Genomic DNA, 20,474 nt, shown 5'->3' on the forward strand with positions numbered 1-20,474 from the left:
TTACAATTTATGAATAAAGTCCTAGACAAAGAAGATTTTTTTTCTCAGCAAAACAAGACTCTTTATAAAAACTGCAATTTTATCAGTTAACATATACCTTTCGCTGGTGGAGGTTCTGGTTTTTTAGGCACAGCAAGGGGTTCTGGTTTTTTAGGCACAGCAATTTGCACTTTTTCTTCTGGGACATCTTTCTTAGACACCTCAGGCACTTTAAAGATATTAGGTGGTTTTAAGAATTTATAACATATAAGGAACAGAGATGCAACATAAAACAAAGAGACAAACTGGTAAAACAAGCAAGGAGCAATTAGAACCAACACAATGACTGAACATATTGAACATGAATTAAACCATGTGCATTAATAATTGTATTTTTCTGGAATTCATTCCTTTGTAAATTCCTTGAAGAGGTGATGTACCTTTGGCTGGTGGAGATTCCTCTTTTCTAGGAATAGCAGCAGAAACTTTTTCTTCTGGGGGAATTTCCTCATAAACCTCAGGTACTTTAAAGATATTAGTTTTCTTTTAGAAGTTTCATAATTACTTACAACATCTTAGAACAAAAAGACAACATGACAAACAACAAATGTAAGGCCCTATCTTGCAGTGGGATTCACAAAGCTGCTCTCTACTGCTTTGCAGAAGTAGGCCAATTGCCAGTAGGTTACCCCATGAAACAAAGTCTACTGTCTGGCTATACCAAAAGAAGGACAGGAGACACCTGATATGGATTAAATCAGGCTTTACTATACTGTACTATACATTACTATATAGATTTCTGGGACTACCTGGCAGATAAAGGGAACAGTGCAGGTAAATCCATGTTTATTCCAAATAACTACCTGGGGCTTATTTTCCATCCAGGTCCCCCAGCCAACCCATGCCTTGCACCTTACCATCCACCCTCCCTTGTAGGAGGGTTAAGGTGGCCTATAAGAAAGAGGGCTTGGCTCCCTGCCATACCAATCATAGGAGTCCCCAACTCCCCTCCCCCTTTCTGATCCTTTATCCAGCACCTCCTTTTAAGTCCTTTACCAGGCCATTTATTTGGTTACTGGATGCCTTCCCTATGGAGTACCTGCACTGGACATCTGCCCCACACTTACAAAATAAGTGGTGACATATAGCCTATCACTTTTTCTCCTCACCAGAAAAGGTCCTCATTGACACCCGCTGTGGAAAAGGCAAAAAAACCTCCCTCCACCACAGCCAACATGGTGGTGAGGGAAAAAATCCTTCCCCCTCCCCCCAAAAAGGAGCTACTAGTGCAATGGCCACAGCAGGGTTTATATCAGACAGAACATTAATTACACATTAAAAGAGGTTAGAAAACAATAAATGAAGAGATTTTTCTGTCCTGGAAATTCCAGTCAAAGGTTCATGTACCTTTAAAAGGTGGAGCTTCTTCTCTGGGTGCAGCAATATGTACTTTCTTTTTGGGGACAGCTTTCTTTGGCATCTCAGGCACTTTAAAGATATTAGTTTGTTTAGGAATTTTAAAAATATCTATATAGAGAATTAAGAAACAAAATACACAGCTTTTATAAAATAACAAAAAGCTAATAGAACAAAAACCTAAATGAATGATATTAAACTATGAAGAATAGTGACTCAAATTTTCTGGAATTCACTGCTTTATAAATTCCAATGAAGAGTTGATGTACCCTTAGCTGGCAGAGCTTCTCCTTTCCTTGGGACAACTCTAGGTACTTTTTCTTGGGGGACAGTTCTTTCAGGAACCTCAGGCACTTAAAGATATTAGTTTTCCTTTAGACAATTCAAAATTCTTACAAAATCCTTAGACAAAAGCCAAACACAAACTACAAACTATGAACAAAAACAATACTAACAAAACACAATATTATCCAAGGTTCCTAGTATTCTGTAATACTGGAATTTTATTGTTGCAGAATCATAGAACCATAGGACAGGAGGGGACCTCGAGAGGTCATCTAGTCCAGTTCTCTGCACTCATGGCAGGACTAAATATTATCTAGACCATCCCTGAGAGGTGTTTGTCTAACCTGCTCTTAAAAAACTCCAGTGATAGATTCCACAACCTCCCTAGGCGATTTATTCCAGTGCTTAATCACCCTGACAGTTAGGAAGTTTTTCCTAATGTCCAACCTAAACTGCCCTTGCTGCAATTTAAGCCAATTGCTTCTTGTCCTGTCCTCTGACATTAAGGGGAACAATTTTTCTCCCTCCTCCTTGTCACAATCTTTTATGTACTTGAAAACTGTTATCATGTCTCCTCTCAGTCTTCTCTTCTCCAGACTAAACAAACCCAGTTTTTTCAATCTTTCCTCATAGGTCATGTTTTCTAGACCTTTAATCATTTTTGTTGCTCTTCTCTGGACTTTCTCCAATTTATCCACATCCTTCCTGAAATGTGGTGCCCAGAATTGGACACAATACTCCAACTGAGGCCTAATCAGTGTGGAGTAGAGCAGAAGAATTACTTCTTGTGTTTTGCTTACAACACTCCTGCTAATACATACCAGAATGATGTTCACTTTTTTTTTACAGCCGTGTTACATTGTTGACTCATATTTAGCTTGTCATGCTCTATAACCCCCAGATCCCTTTCCGCAGTCCTCCTTCCTAGGCATTCATTTCCCATTTTGTATGTGTGCAACTGATTGTTCTTTCCTAAGTGGAGTACTTTGCATTTGTCCTTATTGAATTTCATCCTTTTTTTTTTCCAGACCATCTCTCCAGTTTGTCCACATCATTTTGAATTATAGTCCTATCCTCCAAAGCACTTGGAACCCCTCACAGCTTGGTATTGTCCTCAAACTTTATAAGTGTACCTACTCTCTCTGCCATTATTCAAGTCATTGATGAAGGTATTGAATAGAGTCGGACCCAGCACAGATCCTAGGATACCACTCAATATGCCCTTCCAGCTTGACTGTGAATACTGATAACTACTCTCTAGGAACAGTTTTCCAACCAGTTATGCACCCACTTTCAAATATGTTACGATTACAGAATTTGTTTTTTTAGGTCTGACCCTGTATTACTCATTCATACAAAGCATAAGGGTTTGCGGCAAAAATCAATTATACCAGAGAATGAACTTGTTGCAGTAGCTTGTACCTCAGAATTGTATCACTATAGAGTCTACCTCTAAGCCAGTGCAGTAAACTGGGGCCTGGGATATCTCACACTGAACATTAAATCAACTTTAAAAGAGGCTAAAACAGAATATGGTGAAGATATCTTTTCTTTCATTAAAATTTCAGTCTGAGCTCATGTACCTGTAATTGGTGGAGCTTCTTCTTTAGGTATGGCAGCAGGTATTTTCTTTTGCTGAACAGCTTTCTTTGGCACTGCAGGCACTTTAAAGATATTAGTTTCTTTTAAGAATTTATAAAATACAAAATGTAAAGAACAGAAGGGCAATGGAAGACACAGATGGACAAGACAATCAAGGAGAAGTTAGAACGAACACATGAATTATTTGCATGAAACCTGATACGGATCATGAGGATGAGTAACAAAGGTACTGGAGCTCTTTGCTTTATGAATTGCTTGAAGATGTGATATACCTTTAGTTGGTGGAACTTCCTGTTTTGTAGGAGCAACAGGAACTTTTTCTTCAGGGAGAATGTCTTCATAAACTTCAGGCTCTTTAAAGATATTAGTTCATTTTAGACATTTCAAAAATATTTGCAAAACAAAGATTAGAAAGACAATTTATAATGCAAACTTACAGACTTGTAAAGCAACATAATTCTCTGAACACATGCATAAATTAAGGAGACATCGTCAATTTAAATGGCACACTTCTATCTGAATTTTTTTTACCTACTGTTGCTGCAATACCTATTAAGATTACTAAAAAAAGTGTGTGTGAGTGTGTGTTTGTGTGTGTGTGTGTGTGTGTATATAAGGTTATAGGGTGTATATATATTCCTCTGCTTTTCCAGTTATTTTAGTTTTTATATTGGACAGCACTCTTGTATAGTCAATTTCACAGTTTCTCCTGTGTATTCAGTTATGCCCAATAAAGCACAGAGCACTACTCAAGACAGCATTTAAGCTGCACCTACTCAAGTCCCATCAAAGTTAAAAATTGCATAAATGCTTTCCTGAATCAGAACCTGAGCCTATTTCTTTGTGGGTCTTTCCCAGAAAGTAACATGGCAGAGAAGAAGATTTTAAAAATAGAAAAATATGATTGGAAACAAAACGGCATAGAGACTCAAGAGTGGTGATGGGGATGTATTGAAAATAATTGTAAATCATTTTTCTTTAAATTTAAATTTGACAATGTCCTTCTAATTATATTGAAAATAGACTGCACTATGAAGCTGATTGACTAATTCTCTGTATTTCATTGCTTTATAACTTTAGTGAAGAGTTGATGTACCTTCATATGGAGGAGCTTCCTCTTTTCTAGGAATAACAGTAGGTACTTTTTCTTCAGGGACAACTCTTTCAGGAACCTCAGGCACTTTAAAGATATTAGCTTTCTTTTAAAACTCTCAAAATTATTTGCAAATAATTTTGAAATAAAAACCCAACATAAACAAAGACAACAAAGAATAACTAATAAAAAAAGTACTGCCAAAGTCTCCAGTACGCTGCAGTTCTGTAGGAACTGATATTATTCAATTACAGAATTAATACCACAGATTTAAATGACTTGAAGATTTTTAAAATATTTGCTTTCATTTTGTGCGGTCCCATATGGAATAGATTCCATTCACTCTTTTCCATTTGCCCTCCTTTCTTCCCAAGATACAAGGGACTACCTTGAATTATTTCACCTTGATATCTGTGGCACAACCAGTTTTAAATAAATATTGAAATGCCTTCTTTACAAATATTGTGTATAAGTTATTCTCTAACATTTTCAATTTAAACAAAATTCACTTATATATTTCTAGAACTAAAAAGTTGGGGGCCTAATATACTTCTAGCACTAAAAAGTTGGGGACCCCTTCCCCCTTAATTTTAAGACAGTAAAGTTCAGTTACTTTCCAGTTCACTTGCGTCATGTAAGTGAAGTGTTTTGACTCAGAATTTCTTACTCCTCATTACAGAATCTAAGGTGCTGCAGGATACTAGGGACCTTGGCTATATCACAAAGAACATGAATTGCACTTTAAAGGATGTTAGTTAGGAGTGAGATAAAGATGAAGTCTTTCCATAAAATTCCAGTCAAAGGTTCCTCTACCTTTCATTGGTGGAACTTGTATTTCAGGAGTAGGAGTGGGTAGTTTTTCTTCAGGGACAGCTCTCTTGGGTACAGCAGGCACTTTAAAGACATTTTTTAACTTTTAGAACTTTTAAAGTTACTTAGAGGAAGTCAGAAAAAAGAAGAACAAAACCCAGAAAGACACGCTTGTAAAACAAGCGAGAATTAAATGCTTCTTGCAGGACATTCATGCTAATGAAGATATGAGAGAACCATAGGTCTGTTAACTATAGTTTTCATGTACCTTTAGCTGGTGGAGGCTCCTTCCTTTTAGGAACAGCCACAGTTACTTTCTCTTCCTGTACAGCTCTCTTATGTACTTCAGGCACTTTAAAGATATAGCATTTTTTTAGGAATCTTATATATACAACTTCATAAATCATTACGAACAGAAAAGCAACGTGAGACACAGGATCATACTTAATTAGGACAAACAAAGAATCACTGAGACAAAGTATATTTCTGTCTTACGCAACAAACAATGGAAGATCAAAGACTTAAGTAAGAGTTCATTGTTCCCTAATGACAACAAAGAGTAGATATACCTTTAACTGGGGGAGCCACTTCTTTTTTAGGAACAACGACAGGTACTTTTTCTTCTGGGACTGGTTTCTTACGCAGTGCAGGAACTTTAAAGACATTGCTTTCTTTTAGGAATTTTGAAATATTTATATTATTTAAGAATAAAGGTGACACAAGAAACCAAACATAAAACTTTAATTCAACAGAAAAATCATAGAAATTAAAAGAACATGAGCACAGAGCATCCTACATCACATTTATTAACTTGTGACCTGGCTGGCCATGCTTCTGCTTCCTGATTCTTGGTGTTCAATCTCCTTTCAATACACATGACCAACTCCTTATTGAATTAATTTCAAATTGGGATGGACTTTTAAATAGTCCTTTTAGATAGATTATGAAATATTGCATGAACTAAGAAGTTGTACCCTCCTATTTATATGCAAGCAAAACTCCCATTCAACTTTAGGAGGCAAATCCTACACTCTTAGTTTTGGCCTCAATTTGGCCCCATTAAAGTTAATTGAGAGACTCTGAGTGACTTCAATGAAAGCTGGATTCAAGCCCTAAATCCTTATCCAAAAATGCCTCTCACTGACTTCAATAGGATAATTTGTATGAATAAAGACTAGCAGATTTGGCACAGAGGGTGTTTTGTACAAATACGGCCCTATAGTGAGAACAATATAGAGCTCTGGTCTACAGCAGAAAGTATGCTACCCTGACAATGGCAGTACTATCCATGACCTTCTACTGTATTAGTAAAGCATGATATAGGGAACAGAATAGAAGTGAAATCCTGTTCCCATTGACTTCAATGGGGCCAGGTTTCCCCCCTAGAATTATAGCTATAGTTGAGAAAGATCATCACTGTTTTTGAAGATATGGGTAGAAACTGTTCATTCATTTGACATGAAGACGGGAGGGGAAAAAAGAGGCTTAACAGATTGGAGGTTATTCATCGGCAAGAAATAGCTGAGTGGACCCTTGTTTCAATAAATTCCCTACCATTTTCAATAGGTTATGTTTATAAATCTCAATAAATAAATAAAAGTAATTCCATTCCTTATATGTCATACAAGGATCCAGAGGAAAATTGCCTTTTGAGAAAGGAGATGCAGGGCTTTGTGTTTTAAAAGAAATATTGTTGATTTGGTATCTTAATCCTAATTGTTACTCAATTGGCAAATAAAAACTCCAGTCTTAATGGTCAAATAATAGGAAGGACCTTCATTACTGGAAGCTGGGATTCTGGGGAGATAGAGGGCTTCAGTTTTAAATGTATCCAGTAGCTGATGTACCTTTAGCTGGCGGAGCTTCTTTTTTAGGAACAGCAACAGGTACTTTTTCTTCTGGCACAGCTCTCTTAGGCACTTCAGGCACTTTAAAGACATTTTATTAGGGATTTTTTAAGTTACTTGCAAAGAAATAGGATCAATATAAGACATGAAGAGCAAAGATCACATATTTGTAGAACTTATCACACACACAAAGATAGACGAGAACAATTACTGTGCTCAAAGTTATGTAAGCAACTGAAAGCTGAGGAAGATCCTTTTTCAGCAGGGTGGGGAATGATCATTGTCAAAGCACCATCTGCCTGGTATGGAGAATTTCAAATGATAATGATGGGAAGAAAGGTCCTAACTAAGTTTTAACTGCTCTGTTGTTGAAAATTATCGCGGGGCAAAATGTTTCTTAAAAGGAAATAATGCTGCCACCCATAATTATACTGGATGTAGACCATAGTTGAATTGCATCAGAAGGCTGCCATTTACGCAATGTGAAAATTGCTCTAGTTACAGTGAAACAAAGTTGTCTTTGCTTTTGAAGGCTCAGTGGGAGTCTTCTCATCCTACCCCCAAATAGGTTTTCTGAGGGAGGGGAAATGGTTCTCAAGTTGATTATCACCATCAATTACAGACGCAGAAAGGAGGACTGAAGACAGGAAAAACACAGACTTGAGCACTGAAAGGAGGACTGAGCATGAGGGGGAAACTTGACACACATAGTTAAGAATGAAAAAATCATGAGCTGGTGTACCTATAGCTGGTGTGACCTCATAAGCCTCCTCATAGATCTCTTCAGCCTTCTTAACCTCCTCATGCTTCTCATAGACCTCTTCAATCACCTGCACCTCCTCATATTTCTCATAGACCTCTTCAGGCTCCGGAACCTCCTCATACTCCTCAATCTCTTCAGGCTCCAGAACCTCCTCATAGATCTCTTCAGGCTCCGGAACCTCCTCATAGATTTCTTCAGGCTCTGGAACCTCCTCATACTCAATCTCTTCATGCTCTGGAACCTCAAACTCTTCTATAGCCTCATAGGTCTCATACTTCTCATACTCCTCATACTCATATTCATACTCCTTCACTGCAGGAACAGGGGGAGCAGCAGGAACAGGCACTCTCTCTTCCCGGGTGGGTTTCTTAGGTACCTCAGGAACTTGGAAGATAGTATTATTACTGTTACTACCTTTAAAGTATTGGAAATGACTTGTACAGAGTAAGACAAAAAGAGTCAACAGAAAACTACATCTTATAAATACAACAGCAAGAAGTTTTTATAAAAAGGAAGAGAGATTCTATGAAAAGTGATCACATTCCAAAATATTTTAGGAACAAGTAAGAGGAATAGATATTTTGAAGAAATTCAGTAAGGCATGTCTCTACCTTTGGCTGGAGGAACTTCCTTTGGTTTAGGAACAGCAGCTGGCACTTTTTCTTCAGGAACAGATCTCTTACGTACCTCAGGGACTTTAAAGATATGGCTTTCTTTTAGGGATTTTAAATGGTTTAACAAAGCAATACAAATAAGAAAGCAATACAAAACACAGTCTCACGATTTTATAGTGCAACAATTAATCTTTGAGACAAGAATACACAGAAATTTGACAGAACAGTCAGAAAACGCTGGTATTAGAAAGAATAAGATCAACTATTTTAACATATATGATAGCTGTCAAGAATGCATGTACCTTTCACAGCTGGAGGCTCCACTTTTTTAGGAGGAGCAACAGGTATCTTCTCTTCAGGAATAGCTTTCTTAGACGCCTTAGGCACTTTAAAGACATTATCTGGTTTTAGTATTTTTGTTACACAATATCAAAACCAACGTCCAAGTACATAAATTTACAGACAACAGAAATATAAACCCACAAACAAATATCAAAACACAGAAGTAACACAAGGCACATATATTAAAATACTTTGTACTAAGAAGTTGAACAATTCACATTAATTAGTGTCAGTGTTCATATTTTCATTATTAAACTATTGTACCTTTAACTGTTGGAGCCTCAACCTTTTTAGGAACAGGTACTTTCTCTTCAGGGACAGATTTCTTAGGCACTTCTTGCACTTTAAAAGACATTTGATTTTTAAAATTTCATTTTCAAGCAACATCAGAAAAAGAAAGAGGACATAAAATGCCAGGACACAGTGAAAGCAAGAACTGAACTAAAGAACATACTGTAAGTGTTTTTAAGCTGGAATCAGGTTACAAACAACAGACACTTTCTCTACAGGCACAGATTTTTCAGGCAACTCAAACACTTTGCAGATGTTATCTTATGTTAGCAATTTGAGAAATTGTATACATCAGAAACAGAAGGGCAACACAGACAAAAGAATACAAATGCATAGGACAAAATTATAACTGTATCTTGTAAGGCCTACTCCCAGTGAAGTCAATTTCAAAACTTCAGTGGATTCAGGCTCAGCCTCAGATTGGATGTTAGTGCGGTTATTGAAAATGTAAGGGAATAATAACACTGTTTATTCGCCTTGCAGTTAATTCATGTACCTTTCGCTGGCGGAGGCTCCATTTTTTTAGGAATGTCTACAGATATTTTTTCTTCTGGGACAGGTTTCTTTGGCACCTCGGGCACTTTAAAGATATTATTTCATTTTAAGAATTTCATTTTCAAGCAACATCAGAAAGAAAAACACAACATAAAACACAAGGACACAAACTTGCACAACAATAACCACTGATATAAAGAATATTCTGTATGTGTATTTCATGGTAACGTTACAGTGGAATTGGGATGTAAGGATCAGCTTGGGCAACTTTCCTGCTGATGGTTATCTACGACACATCATTACCAGTCAAACACTATTTGCAACACATATTCACATATTACAAAAAGGGAGTACATAGAAACCCCTTTGGCATCTTATTTTGCATACTAAGAGCTACCAGTGTGTTTGCTTTCTAGTTCAGTTGTAAACCACTCTGCTGAATGGGCATAAAGTTCAGCATCATCGGGTGCTGTCTGTACTCAGTTGCCTTCATTTCTGTTTCTACACAGTTAGGATTTGAGTTCTTGTCACCCAGTCAGATGTGTTTGTACCTTTTTCTGTAGTAGATTTAGCAGTGCATGCTGTGAGATATTAGAATGTACTGCAGATCTCTCAGGCTAAGTATCGGAGATTCTTCAGGGCACAGATCATACCACATCCTTGCCCAAGGGAAAATCAAAGAGAATTCTACCAGACATTTTGTTTAAAAGACACTTTATGCCACACAAACACTATGTGCAGGACACTGCTGCTTTGATTAGCATACAAAAAGCCTCTTAGTTTTGTTCTTGGCAGATCATTATAATTGGAAACCAGTTAATCATTAAAGGTCTGATTCTGAGCCCATTGAAGTCAGTGCCAAAGCTCCCATTGATTTCAATGCTGCAGGATCAAGCCCTGTCTGAGCCCTACTATTCCTTAATAATGAACACTGGGGTATGGAAATGAGGATCTAAATTGTGATCGCCACAACCAAATTCCACTGAAATGTCAACGTCCAAATGACAGAACACTCACTTCCATATACCCCAAAATGATGTACCTTTAGCTGGCGGAGCTTTCTTTACTTTAGGAACAGCAACAGGTACTTTCTCTTCTGGGACAGCTTTCTTGGGCACCTCAGGCACTTTGAAGATATTTTGTTTGAACAAATTTAATTTTTGTACAACATCAGAAACAGAAAACAGAAGATAGCAAACACTTAAAACAACACATAAGAAGGGAATTACACAAATTTATCTGGGTGTGAAAGATTCAATGGAACAAAAAGCTGTATATTATACAAACCCATGCACACACACATATATACACATGTAAACAGTAAGTGTATACACACACACGCACACACTTTGAATATGTATAATTACTCTCAATTTGAAGGTGATATACCTTTAGGTGGTGGAGGTTCTGGTTTTTTAGGTGCAGGGATGGGTTCTGTTTTTTTAGGCCCAGCAACAGGAACTTTCTCTTCGGGAACAGCTTTTTTCGGGACAGCAGGCACTTTAAGAAATATTATTTTGATTTATGAATCATTGTTATCCTTTCCACGGCTCCAAAATAGAAAGACAACTTAAAACATAAGGTACAAATGTGTAAAGCAAAAACCAGTTTTCTAAACGCTGCATTATAAGAAACATTCACAGTGTGGGGCTTGATCCTGAACCCAGTGAAATCAATGAGCGGTTTTGCTATTGAGTTCTTTTGGAACAGGATCAGACCCCCTTACTTGTAATGTTCCATTTGTGAGCAAGCAATGACAGAATTGCGTGGATGCGTCGCAAACTGATGTACCTTTAGCTGGCGGAGCCTCCACTTTTTTAGGCACTGGAATGGGCACTTCCTCTTCTGGGACAGCTTTCTTGGGCACCTCAGGCACTTTAAAGATATTATTGTACATTGAGAATTTCACTTTTGAACCATAAGATACAGAACAGTGACATGAAGCATAAGACCACAGAATAACAATTCGCAAGAACAGAAATATGTTTCTCCTCATGATGCCCTGAATGATGAAAAGGCGAGTGAAGGGTGAAAGATCAGGATGCACACATTGAATCACACACGGTTGTACCTTTGGCTGGTGGAGCTTCCTTTCTTTCGGGCATGGGAACAGGCACTTTTTCTTCTGGCACAGGTTTCTGTGGCACCTCTGGCACTTTAAAACATGATTTTGGTTGAGATTACCTCCCACATGCCATTCCAAACAGAAAAGCAAAAAGACATGCTCACAAAGATTTCAAATGAAGATATGCCTCCCGAAGAACAAGATAATAAATGTTTATATCAAACATACAACAAAAACACCCTATCACTCCTGGGCAAACACTTTTCAAATCACTTCATATCTTCATGAGCTTGGGAGATTAAATTCATAACTTTACTAGATACTAAAAATCATGGACTCAATAAAGACACTGGATTTATGGCTCATTACAACAATTTGTAACCCGCTAACCCTCCTTTGTCCTACAACTCCAGAGATGCTAATTGCTCATATCACCTTGAATGGTCTCCTCCAACATGTGTTAACTCCTTATGCTCAACTCCTTATGTTCTACCTTATATTTAGCTGTGACACACTGAGTACCTTTTCCAGACTTGAAGAAGAGTTCTGTGTAAGCAAAAAAGCTTGTCTCTTTCACCAACAGAAGTTGGTCAAATAAAGGATATTACCTCACCCACCCCATATCTCTAATATCCTAGGACCAACATGGCTACAACTACGCAGCAAATATACAAGAAGTAGTAAAGTTAATTAAATATTAAACAAAGTTTGATAACTTCAGAGAAGAGGTGATGTACCTTTCACTGGAGGAGCTTCTTTTCTCTTGGGAACAGGTACTTTTTCCTCTGGGATAGGTCTCTTAGGCACCTCAGGCACTTTAAAAATACCATTTTTGTTTTAGGAATTTACTTACAAAACAACAGGAACATAAAGTACAAGAACTCAATTGTAATGCAAGAAAGTTATTCCAGCACAAACAGGTAACACTCAACATCAATTTAATATTAAAAAGACAGGAAACAGCACAATAAAGGGATGTGTTTATTTGTAATGAGCAAAATCCTGCAGTTCTTACTCAGCCATTGATCTGGCAAGGCAAATTTATCTTAATGTCAATGTGGTTTTGCCTTATCCAAGTCTGAGTAAAGACTACATGGTCTGGCCCTTAAAACTAGGTTATTACAGCTGGTCAGAAATGGCGGTGGTAATGAGGAAATTTGGGGAAAAAATCAATTTTTGGTCAAAATTTAAAAAATTGATGAAAAATTTAGCACCAATTACTATATCAAGTATCTTTCAGTTGTGATTCTTCTTTTCCTGGTACTAGTATTTTTTTCCTGAGACTACTTTCTTACACTTATTAGGCACTTAATACATTAAATTTAAGATGCTGAATGGCCAGATTTAGAATATATATTAAAGGTTCCATTCTTTTTTCAGAAATTTTGAGTATATTGCTAGTACTCTCTACATGACAAGAAAACATAGGATTTTATCAACTACCTTGCTCACAAACTGGAACTCTTAGCTAATTAGAAGCATCTACAAATTTAATGGTGAACAGCAGAATGTACCAAGACCATTTTCTTCAACGACAAAGGATAAAATTCTGGCGCTATTGAAGGTCAGTGACAGTTTTCTCTTTGAAGCAAAGATTTCACCCAAAGAGTTTCTTTAAAAAAATTGTATTCAACAAATTGGATGATGGGATACTTGGTAGACTGGAAGAAATCACTGACCACCTCCCTGGGTAGGGTAACTGGCCTTGTCATACATTGATTTTCACACATGCTTAACTTTAAGCAAGAGAATAATCCCATTGGCTTGGTCTAGATTAGGAAAAGAGGTCAAAATAACATGGAAGTTAACTCCAACATAACAATTTTTTCATGAGTAAAGGCAAGCAGCAACTTTTAGCTTCGTTTAGATGGTCCAGGTAGATATTAAGTAACCTCAGTCTCTTTTCCTAATCTATACAAACCATATATTTATTTTCAGAGAGCATAGGCTGACCTAGTTTTCACAAGGAAAAAGGCATATTTGTAAAATGTGTTTACTAATGTGTTGAAATCCTTGTGTAGACAATTCAAAGTGTAGTTTTGATATGTATTAGCTGATCAAAGTAAACCCTAAATTCACCTTTAGGGTGGAGCCACTATTGGTAAAATATAAAACAAGAATTTTGATAAGTCCTTAACTTCCTTTTGAAATTCGGATTTCTCCTAAATCACACAGGCAGTTCTGGATTTTACCCTTTGTCTTTGTGTTATGATGTGAGGTGCTGGACATAGAGTTGGATGGGGAAAGGTTTTTCTGTCCTATGAGAAATGTTGAGAGTTTGAAAAATTTCCCGTCCTCAAATTAGGGCAAAATGTTGAAATCTCAAAAATGTTGATGAACCAACCATTTTAAACAGATGGATTAAGTTGATTACAATGTTTAATGTCAATTTCAACCTTTTAAAATAAAATTTTTAGTATAAATTAACTAACATCTTTTAAAAAGTTGTTTCAAACCAAACATTGAAAATTTTTTGTTTTGAAAGTGTCAAAACAGGACAGTTTGATACTTTTTTTTTTAATATTAGGATTGGGAGATTAGTGGAAGCCTAACATTTCCTGTGAACGGTTTCAGAATCAACAAATAGGTATATTCTTACAATACAATGTTTTGTTGAGAAGTTATGACCTGATTACCCTGTCAGTGGAGATTAATATGTGAGGGTGATGGAGACTTCCAAGCATCCTCACCAACTGTTCTCCCTATGAAAATATTTAAACACTCTGAGAGATGGACTGGATAATCTAATCAGCCCTTTCCATTTCTGGCTTCTGTGATGTTAAAAAAATCCCACAGATGATTTACGATTTTCCAAAATGCCAAAGTGAAAGTCAATAGGATTTGTGTTCCTAAATCACTTAGGTGCTTTTCGCCACTTAGGCTACCCATCATCAGGATACAAATGCCTTTTCTTGTGATTGTGGAACTTGCACTAAGTCAACGGGAATTTAAAATATGGACTGATAACAAGATAAGGCCCCAAACCAGCATGAGATAAAACTGACTGGAACGTTCATTGCCTTATCTGATTACACAGACTCCTTATGCTGCCAATTGCTTATTTACAACATGGAACACTGATTATAGTTACAAAAAATTTTAATGAACAGTAAGCATTCAAACATGCAACACACTTTGAAACACACACCAATAATTAATTATCATAACAAAGGAAAAATAATGTACTGGAGTAATTAAAAGAAAATCATATTTGCAAAACAGAAGAGTTCTATTCTGATTTTATCCCAAAATTTCATTATACCTTTCACTGGTGGGGGAGCCTCTTCTTCATACTGGGGAACTTCCTCCTCCTCCTCTTCCTCGTATTGAGGAACTTCCTCTTCATATTGGGTAACATCCTCCTCCTCATAGTGGGTGACTTCCTCTTCATAGTGGGTAACTTCCTCTTCCTCCTCATAGTGGGTGACTTCCTCTTCATAGTGGGTAACTTCCTCTTCCTCCTCATAGTGGGTGACCTCTTCTTCATAGTGGGTGACCTCTTCTTCTTCCTCTTCATACTGGGGAACTTCAACATATATTTTTTCTTTTTGGACAACTGTCTTACGTTCTTCAGGCACTTTGAAAAGATATCAATTTAAAGAATTTTAAAAGCCATCACAAAAATACTCATGAACAGAACTATAAAGCTATGAAGCATTGTAATGTAAGAACTAAATCAAATCAAGAATGTTCAGTAAAAATACAAGGCAGAATTCACGGCACATTTACAACACTGACATGCAAAGAACATATGTTTTAATACTACAGAACTATACTACAGTATCTAATGCTATATCCAATGTACCTTTAGCTGGTGGCCTCTTCACTTTTTTAGTAATAGAAATCGGTAATTTTTCTTCTATGACTACTTTCTCAGGAACATCAGCCACTTTAACGATACAGAATATTTACATTTAAAAACTTCAAAAAACACAAACACTAGAGGCAAGAAGCACAAACACTAGAGGCAAGAAAAAAGATATATAAAAAGGGTATCTAACATAAACATGGCTCACATATCGCCAAGGCAACTGTGCAGCCTGACAATGGAAACATTAAACCATAGTTTTATACAACAACAACAAAAAAGACAAATCATGTCTCAACAAATACATATAAGCAGATGCTCTTTGCTGTACCCACTTCTGCCAACAGTGCATTTATACACATTCTAGGTCAGAGCTCTGGTACAAAATCCAATCAAATCCTGAGAAAATTCAGCCCCTATGTGACCTCAGTGACTGTCTCCTTCCATATGAGGAGAGCAGGGTCCTTCACACAAATGTGGCTCTCTTTGAACTTCTCCAGTAAAATCCAGCAAGAGCCCTCTGACAGCCGCTTGAAACAAAGAATTTGTACAGAACAGATAAACATTCCAACCTCATCGTCCTCGTGTAAGATGGGAGAGAGGGTACAAACAAGCCACTTGCACAGATGGAAGTAGACAGTGATCTTGTGCTTGCAGTAAATTAGAAGTAACTCATGTCCACATGTAGAAAATGACAAGATTTTAACTGAAAAGACTCCAAGAAGCTTATTATGTAAATTATGTTCAGTTTTGCAGATTCATCCAGGAGAGAGTGCACACTTTGTTGGTGGAGTTTCTTCTCTTTTTGAAACAGTACTGGGTATTTTTTTCCTTCTGACTCTGAAATTGCTGGTTATTAGTGTGTGAAGTCATCCAGGAAAAACTACAGTGTGCCCTGGCATTTGGATGACCTTTTAGGATCTCTGAAATAGCAAAGAAGTTGGGAATTTTCTTCTTGGTAGATGGAATCTACTTGGCAGTAATAGGTCTAAGTATTTCTACCTGCATTCTGCAAGGAACAACCTAATCTTTGCTTGTCGCAGCAATTTGCTGTGAGGGTCTAGTTCAAGCAAGTGGATGCTTTTTTTAGATGCCTGAAGCCACAGCCTGAGAAACTCCCACTTCTGGTAACAAGTGTTCTTTTTAGGGCTGTGTGAAATATGCCTACTATCTTTGTAACTTTCTGGCAGGGCTGGTGCATAAATTTTCAGTGCCTCAAACTTTAATCTTAAGTGTCAGGTAAGTTCAGGTAAATTCTGAACCCATAAACTCAAGATGAAATTGATTGAGCCTGGCAACTTTCATTGGTTTGATTACAAAACCAGCCACATTTGGCCCAAATTGCCCCAGCCAGGAGACTCTGCTGCCCAAGAAAGCTCTGTCCCACTTACTGCACTTCTACTTGCCTTCTCGGGGAGGCCTGTAGACCTTGACCTCCTCTTCCTTTGGGGACAGCTGGCTCACTCTTCCTTCACAGGCTTTTCTCCGAACGGCAGGCTGGTCTTCTCCCCCATCCTGTTATTTGGGAGGCCAGCAAGGAGCCTCTCCTGCAATTCTCCCCTTCTCACAGCTCCAAGTGCAGGTGTCCTGTCCATCCTACCAGTTATACTGCTGCACTGAGGCCAAGTCTCACTGCTGTGGCTCTACAAGCCTCTTAATTCACCCAGGGCTGAAACACCCAGAGTGCTCAACAATGGGGTTTCTCAATAGCTTGGAGCACTCTGGGTTCTCTCAGCCCCAGAGTGAGTTCAAGTACTCACAGGGCAGGAGAGGAAGGGCCAGAGGAGCCTTTCCTGTATCACTACTTCCGAATGTGCTGGCTTCCCATAGAGAGGCAGAAAGGAGGACAGACAGCACAGAAGAGGAGAGCACTTGTGTTTTTAGTAGGGAGTTGGCCAGGAAGTTTCCCCTCAGAGGGCAGAGAAAGACAGGCAGCACACTGGTTGCATCCAAGAGAGGAGCTAATTAAATAGCCGAGGCCACGTCTATGCTTACTGGGGATCAACACTGCTGCAATCGATGTAGTGGGGATTAATTTAGTGAATCTAGTGAAGACCCACTAAATTGACAACAGAGCACTCTCTGGTTGACTCCAGTACTCCAGCTCCCCAAGAAGAGTAAGGTAAGTCGACGGGAGAGCATCTCCTGTTGATGCAGTGTGGTGTAGACACCCGGGTAAGCTGACCTAAGTGATGTTGACTCCAGGTACGTTATTGACATAGCTGGAGTAGCATAATTTAGGTCAAATTATCCTAGTAGTGTAGACATGGCCAAAGCTTCCCCCAGGAAAACAAAAGAAGTCAGGAATCTCAGGATGGAAGATTTAAGCCTCTTGATAGCAGAGAAATTCAAAGGGCTTCACTTTCAGGAAAAACATTGGCCTGCCCCAGGTGTAATACAAACTTTTAATCTACACTCATCTTGAAATCCTGAGTTTTGCTTGCAAAACAAAATAGATTTAAAAAATGGTGGCAAAACTAAAAGATTTCATTCAGGCCTGAAACTCTTTTAGTTTAGTTCATACCTGTGTATGAAACCTCCTCCTCTGTGTGAAGAGAGATGGACATTTCCTCTGACAAAGCCCAATGCTCTTCCACTGTTGGTACATTAAAGATAGAGTCTAGTTTTAGTATTGTTCCTCTGAAACAATATTTGGGGTAGAGGTTATACATTCCCTATCCACTCAATGTGGTTGTTACAGAAATATGACATTTTAATTGCTTTCCTGCCACCTCTGACACCAGATAAAATGGAGGGAAATGCACCCCTACGGCTGCCACTGTATCCCTTAAGGTTCCTAGGATTTTGGTGGAATGTCAGAATTCAAGAGAAGTTACTGTGGCAATATAGTAGTCAGACTGGAGGACCAAGAGCCAGGCAATTATTTCTTTTATAATTTATTCTATGGATGTGGGTACCTTTTGCTGGTGGAGCTGCTTTTCTTTTTGGAACAGCAATGGACACTCTTTCTTCTGTGATAACTGTCTTTGGAACTTCTGGTACTTTAAAAATAATAATTGTAAGAATACTAAATTGCAAAATTCAGATGCTCTCTGTTAATTTATGCTCATGTTAAAGAATTATGGATGAACAAGTACAAAATAAATGCACATTTACAACGTAAGCTTGTGTGTTTAAAAATAGACATGGACTTGAAACCAAACAACAAGCAAACAAGAATTTAAGTTCACAAAGACAACAGGATATGCATTTGGCTTGTGGAATATATATTTTCTGAAGAATAATACCAGATTTTTTTCTTCATGGTAAGCTCCTTATGAATTTCAGACATTTTAAATTATTGTGCTGTTTTAGTAACAGCAATAATATTAATAAAAGCATGAAAAGAAAAACAGAAAGAGACATATGCACATAAAAAAGAATGACTAAAAGATATTTACATGACACATTAAGGGCTCTAGAATTTAATTGTTCAGTGTTGCTGGCACCTTCCAGTACATGTAATTTAACTACAAAATTTCACACACCGAAAAAAGATAAGAGTTTTTTAAGCCCAAAAGAAAATGAAAGAAGTTAAGGACACAAAGGCATCTTTGAAATAAAAATGCTGATGATGTGAAAAGTCATTGACACTTTTTTAAAGAGAAGACACAGTGAGCTTCTGCATATGAATGATGCTCAATTTATCAAAATTAGTGTGCACCCAAAACAATGATTGCAATTAATAACAGTTTTGAATACACAAGAAATGCAGGGGATCAGCTGTTTTACATAATTTTCTAAATTTTTTGCAGGGCAGAAACCGAAATTCCTTTTAATTTATAACCAAATTAGTATAAACCGTTTGTTTTATTTTAATTAAACCATTCCCAGGTTCAAGGCCTTCTGGTTCCCACTGATTTCTGATATGTAGCAGCCTCCTGTATCACCAGAAAAGAGCTGATTTACCTTTAGCTGGTGGAGCCACCACTTTTTTGTGGACCGGAACGGGTACTTTCTCTTCTGGCACAGCTTTCTTGGGAACTTCTGGCACTTTAAAGAGATTTTTTACTTTTAGGAGATTTGAATTACACACAAACAGTAAAAACAATCAGGCAACAAAAATACAAGCACAGAGACCTGACATTTTTGTAAGTTAAATAAGGAAACAAAAGCATACACCAGAATCTACATTTTATGTAATGGAACTAAACTATTCTAGATACAAGACATTAATAACAGACAAGCATCTATTGCATAGTTTGAAAAGGCAATGTACCTCTTTTTCGTGGAGCCTCCTCCTTTTCAGAGATGGCTACTTTTTCTTCGGTGATAATTTTCCTGTGCACTTCAGTCACTTTAAAAATATCAAACGTGGGAATATTTAATTGCAATATTTGGAAGGTGCTTTAATAATAAGCAGCTAGAAATAAATCTTTTTAATCTTAATTGATTTTTGATGAAAGAAAATATACATGAAATTTCACTGAATACAAAAATGAGACAGTAAAAGAAGAAGGAACAATTTACAAAAACAGTATAAAGGACACAGGTGATAGTTTATACATAGTGAAGATCTAGACAGAGGTTACTGTCACTAAAACACAAAATATCTACATGAAAAACATTTGAAACGAACAAACAAACAAACATAAGGTGTAAGATAAAGCCACAGATAAAGACATCTAGAGAATATTATTTTCATTAGTTTACCTTTGGTGAATTGAGGTTCTTCTATTTCAACAGCAACAGGAGGTATCCATTCTTCTGGTGGTTTTTTCTTAAGTACTTTAAAAATATTGTGTAATTTTAGAAAATTGGAATGATTTCAATACTAAACTAAAAAGAAAAAAAGCAACATAGAAATCTCACTATGAATACAACTGGCAATGGACACAGACAGGCACATGTACTTGTGTAATGCTAAAAAATTAAAAGCATCTAAACTACATTTTACTCAACAAGGTAAGAAGTTAAAGACTGAAATTGAAAGAAAGACATTTTTCCAAGTTATAGGAAGCAAAAAACTGATGTACCTCTAGCTGGCGGGGCCTCTGCCTTTTTAGGAACAGGGACAGGCACTTTCTCCTCAGGAACAGCTTTCTTACGAACTTCAGGCACTTT

General features: G+C 37.3%; 1 protein-coding gene across 1 annotated transcript in view; it reads right to left on the reverse strand.

The window, feature by feature from the left end:
• Positions 1-20,474, reverse strand: part of TTN (titin) — a 468,698-nt gene that overhangs the window by 132,006 nt on the left and 316,218 nt on the right. Inside the window, exons 158-185 of the mRNA XM_078847988.1 lie at positions 20,387-20,470; positions 20,064-20,138; positions 19,630-19,707; positions 19,320-19,403; positions 18,329-18,412; positions 17,935-18,006; positions 14,865-15,107; positions 12,340-12,417; positions 11,609-11,686; positions 11,329-11,412; positions 10,927-11,037; positions 10,580-10,663; positions 9,539-9,622; positions 9,016-9,093; positions 8,712-8,795; positions 8,407-8,490; positions 7,775-8,209; positions 7,033-7,113; positions 5,755-5,856; positions 5,454-5,537; positions 5,189-5,269; positions 4,379-4,462; positions 3,555-3,635; positions 3,264-3,362; positions 1,665-1,748; positions 1,387-1,506; positions 420-503; positions 98-208 (exon numbers count right to left, since the gene is read on the reverse strand). Of these exons, the coding sequence (XP_078704114.1) occupies positions 98-208; positions 420-503; positions 1,387-1,506; positions 1,665-1,748; positions 3,264-3,362; positions 3,555-3,635; positions 4,379-4,462; positions 5,189-5,269; positions 5,454-5,537; positions 5,755-5,856; positions 7,033-7,113; positions 7,775-8,209; positions 8,407-8,490; positions 8,712-8,795; positions 9,016-9,093; positions 9,539-9,622; positions 10,580-10,663; positions 10,927-11,037; positions 11,329-11,412; positions 11,609-11,686; positions 12,340-12,417; positions 14,865-15,107; positions 17,935-18,006; positions 18,329-18,412; positions 19,320-19,403; positions 19,630-19,707; positions 20,064-20,138; positions 20,387-20,470 (2,931 nt within the window). The remainder of the gene's footprint in view (positions 1-97; positions 209-419; positions 504-1,386; positions 1,507-1,664; positions 1,749-3,263; positions 3,363-3,554; positions 3,636-4,378; positions 4,463-5,188; positions 5,270-5,453; positions 5,538-5,754; positions 5,857-7,032; positions 7,114-7,774; positions 8,210-8,406; positions 8,491-8,711; positions 8,796-9,015; positions 9,094-9,538; positions 9,623-10,579; positions 10,664-10,926; positions 11,038-11,328; positions 11,413-11,608; positions 11,687-12,339; positions 12,418-14,864; positions 15,108-17,934; positions 18,007-18,328; positions 18,413-19,319; positions 19,404-19,629; positions 19,708-20,063; positions 20,139-20,386; positions 20,471-20,474) is intronic.

This window comes from Lepidochelys kempii, chromosome 11 (assembly GCF_965140285.1).
Source record: "Lepidochelys kempii isolate rLepKem1 chromosome 11, rLepKem1.hap1, whole genome shotgun sequence".
Taxonomy (NCBI): Eukaryota; Metazoa; Chordata; order Testudines; family Cheloniidae; genus Lepidochelys; species Lepidochelys kempii.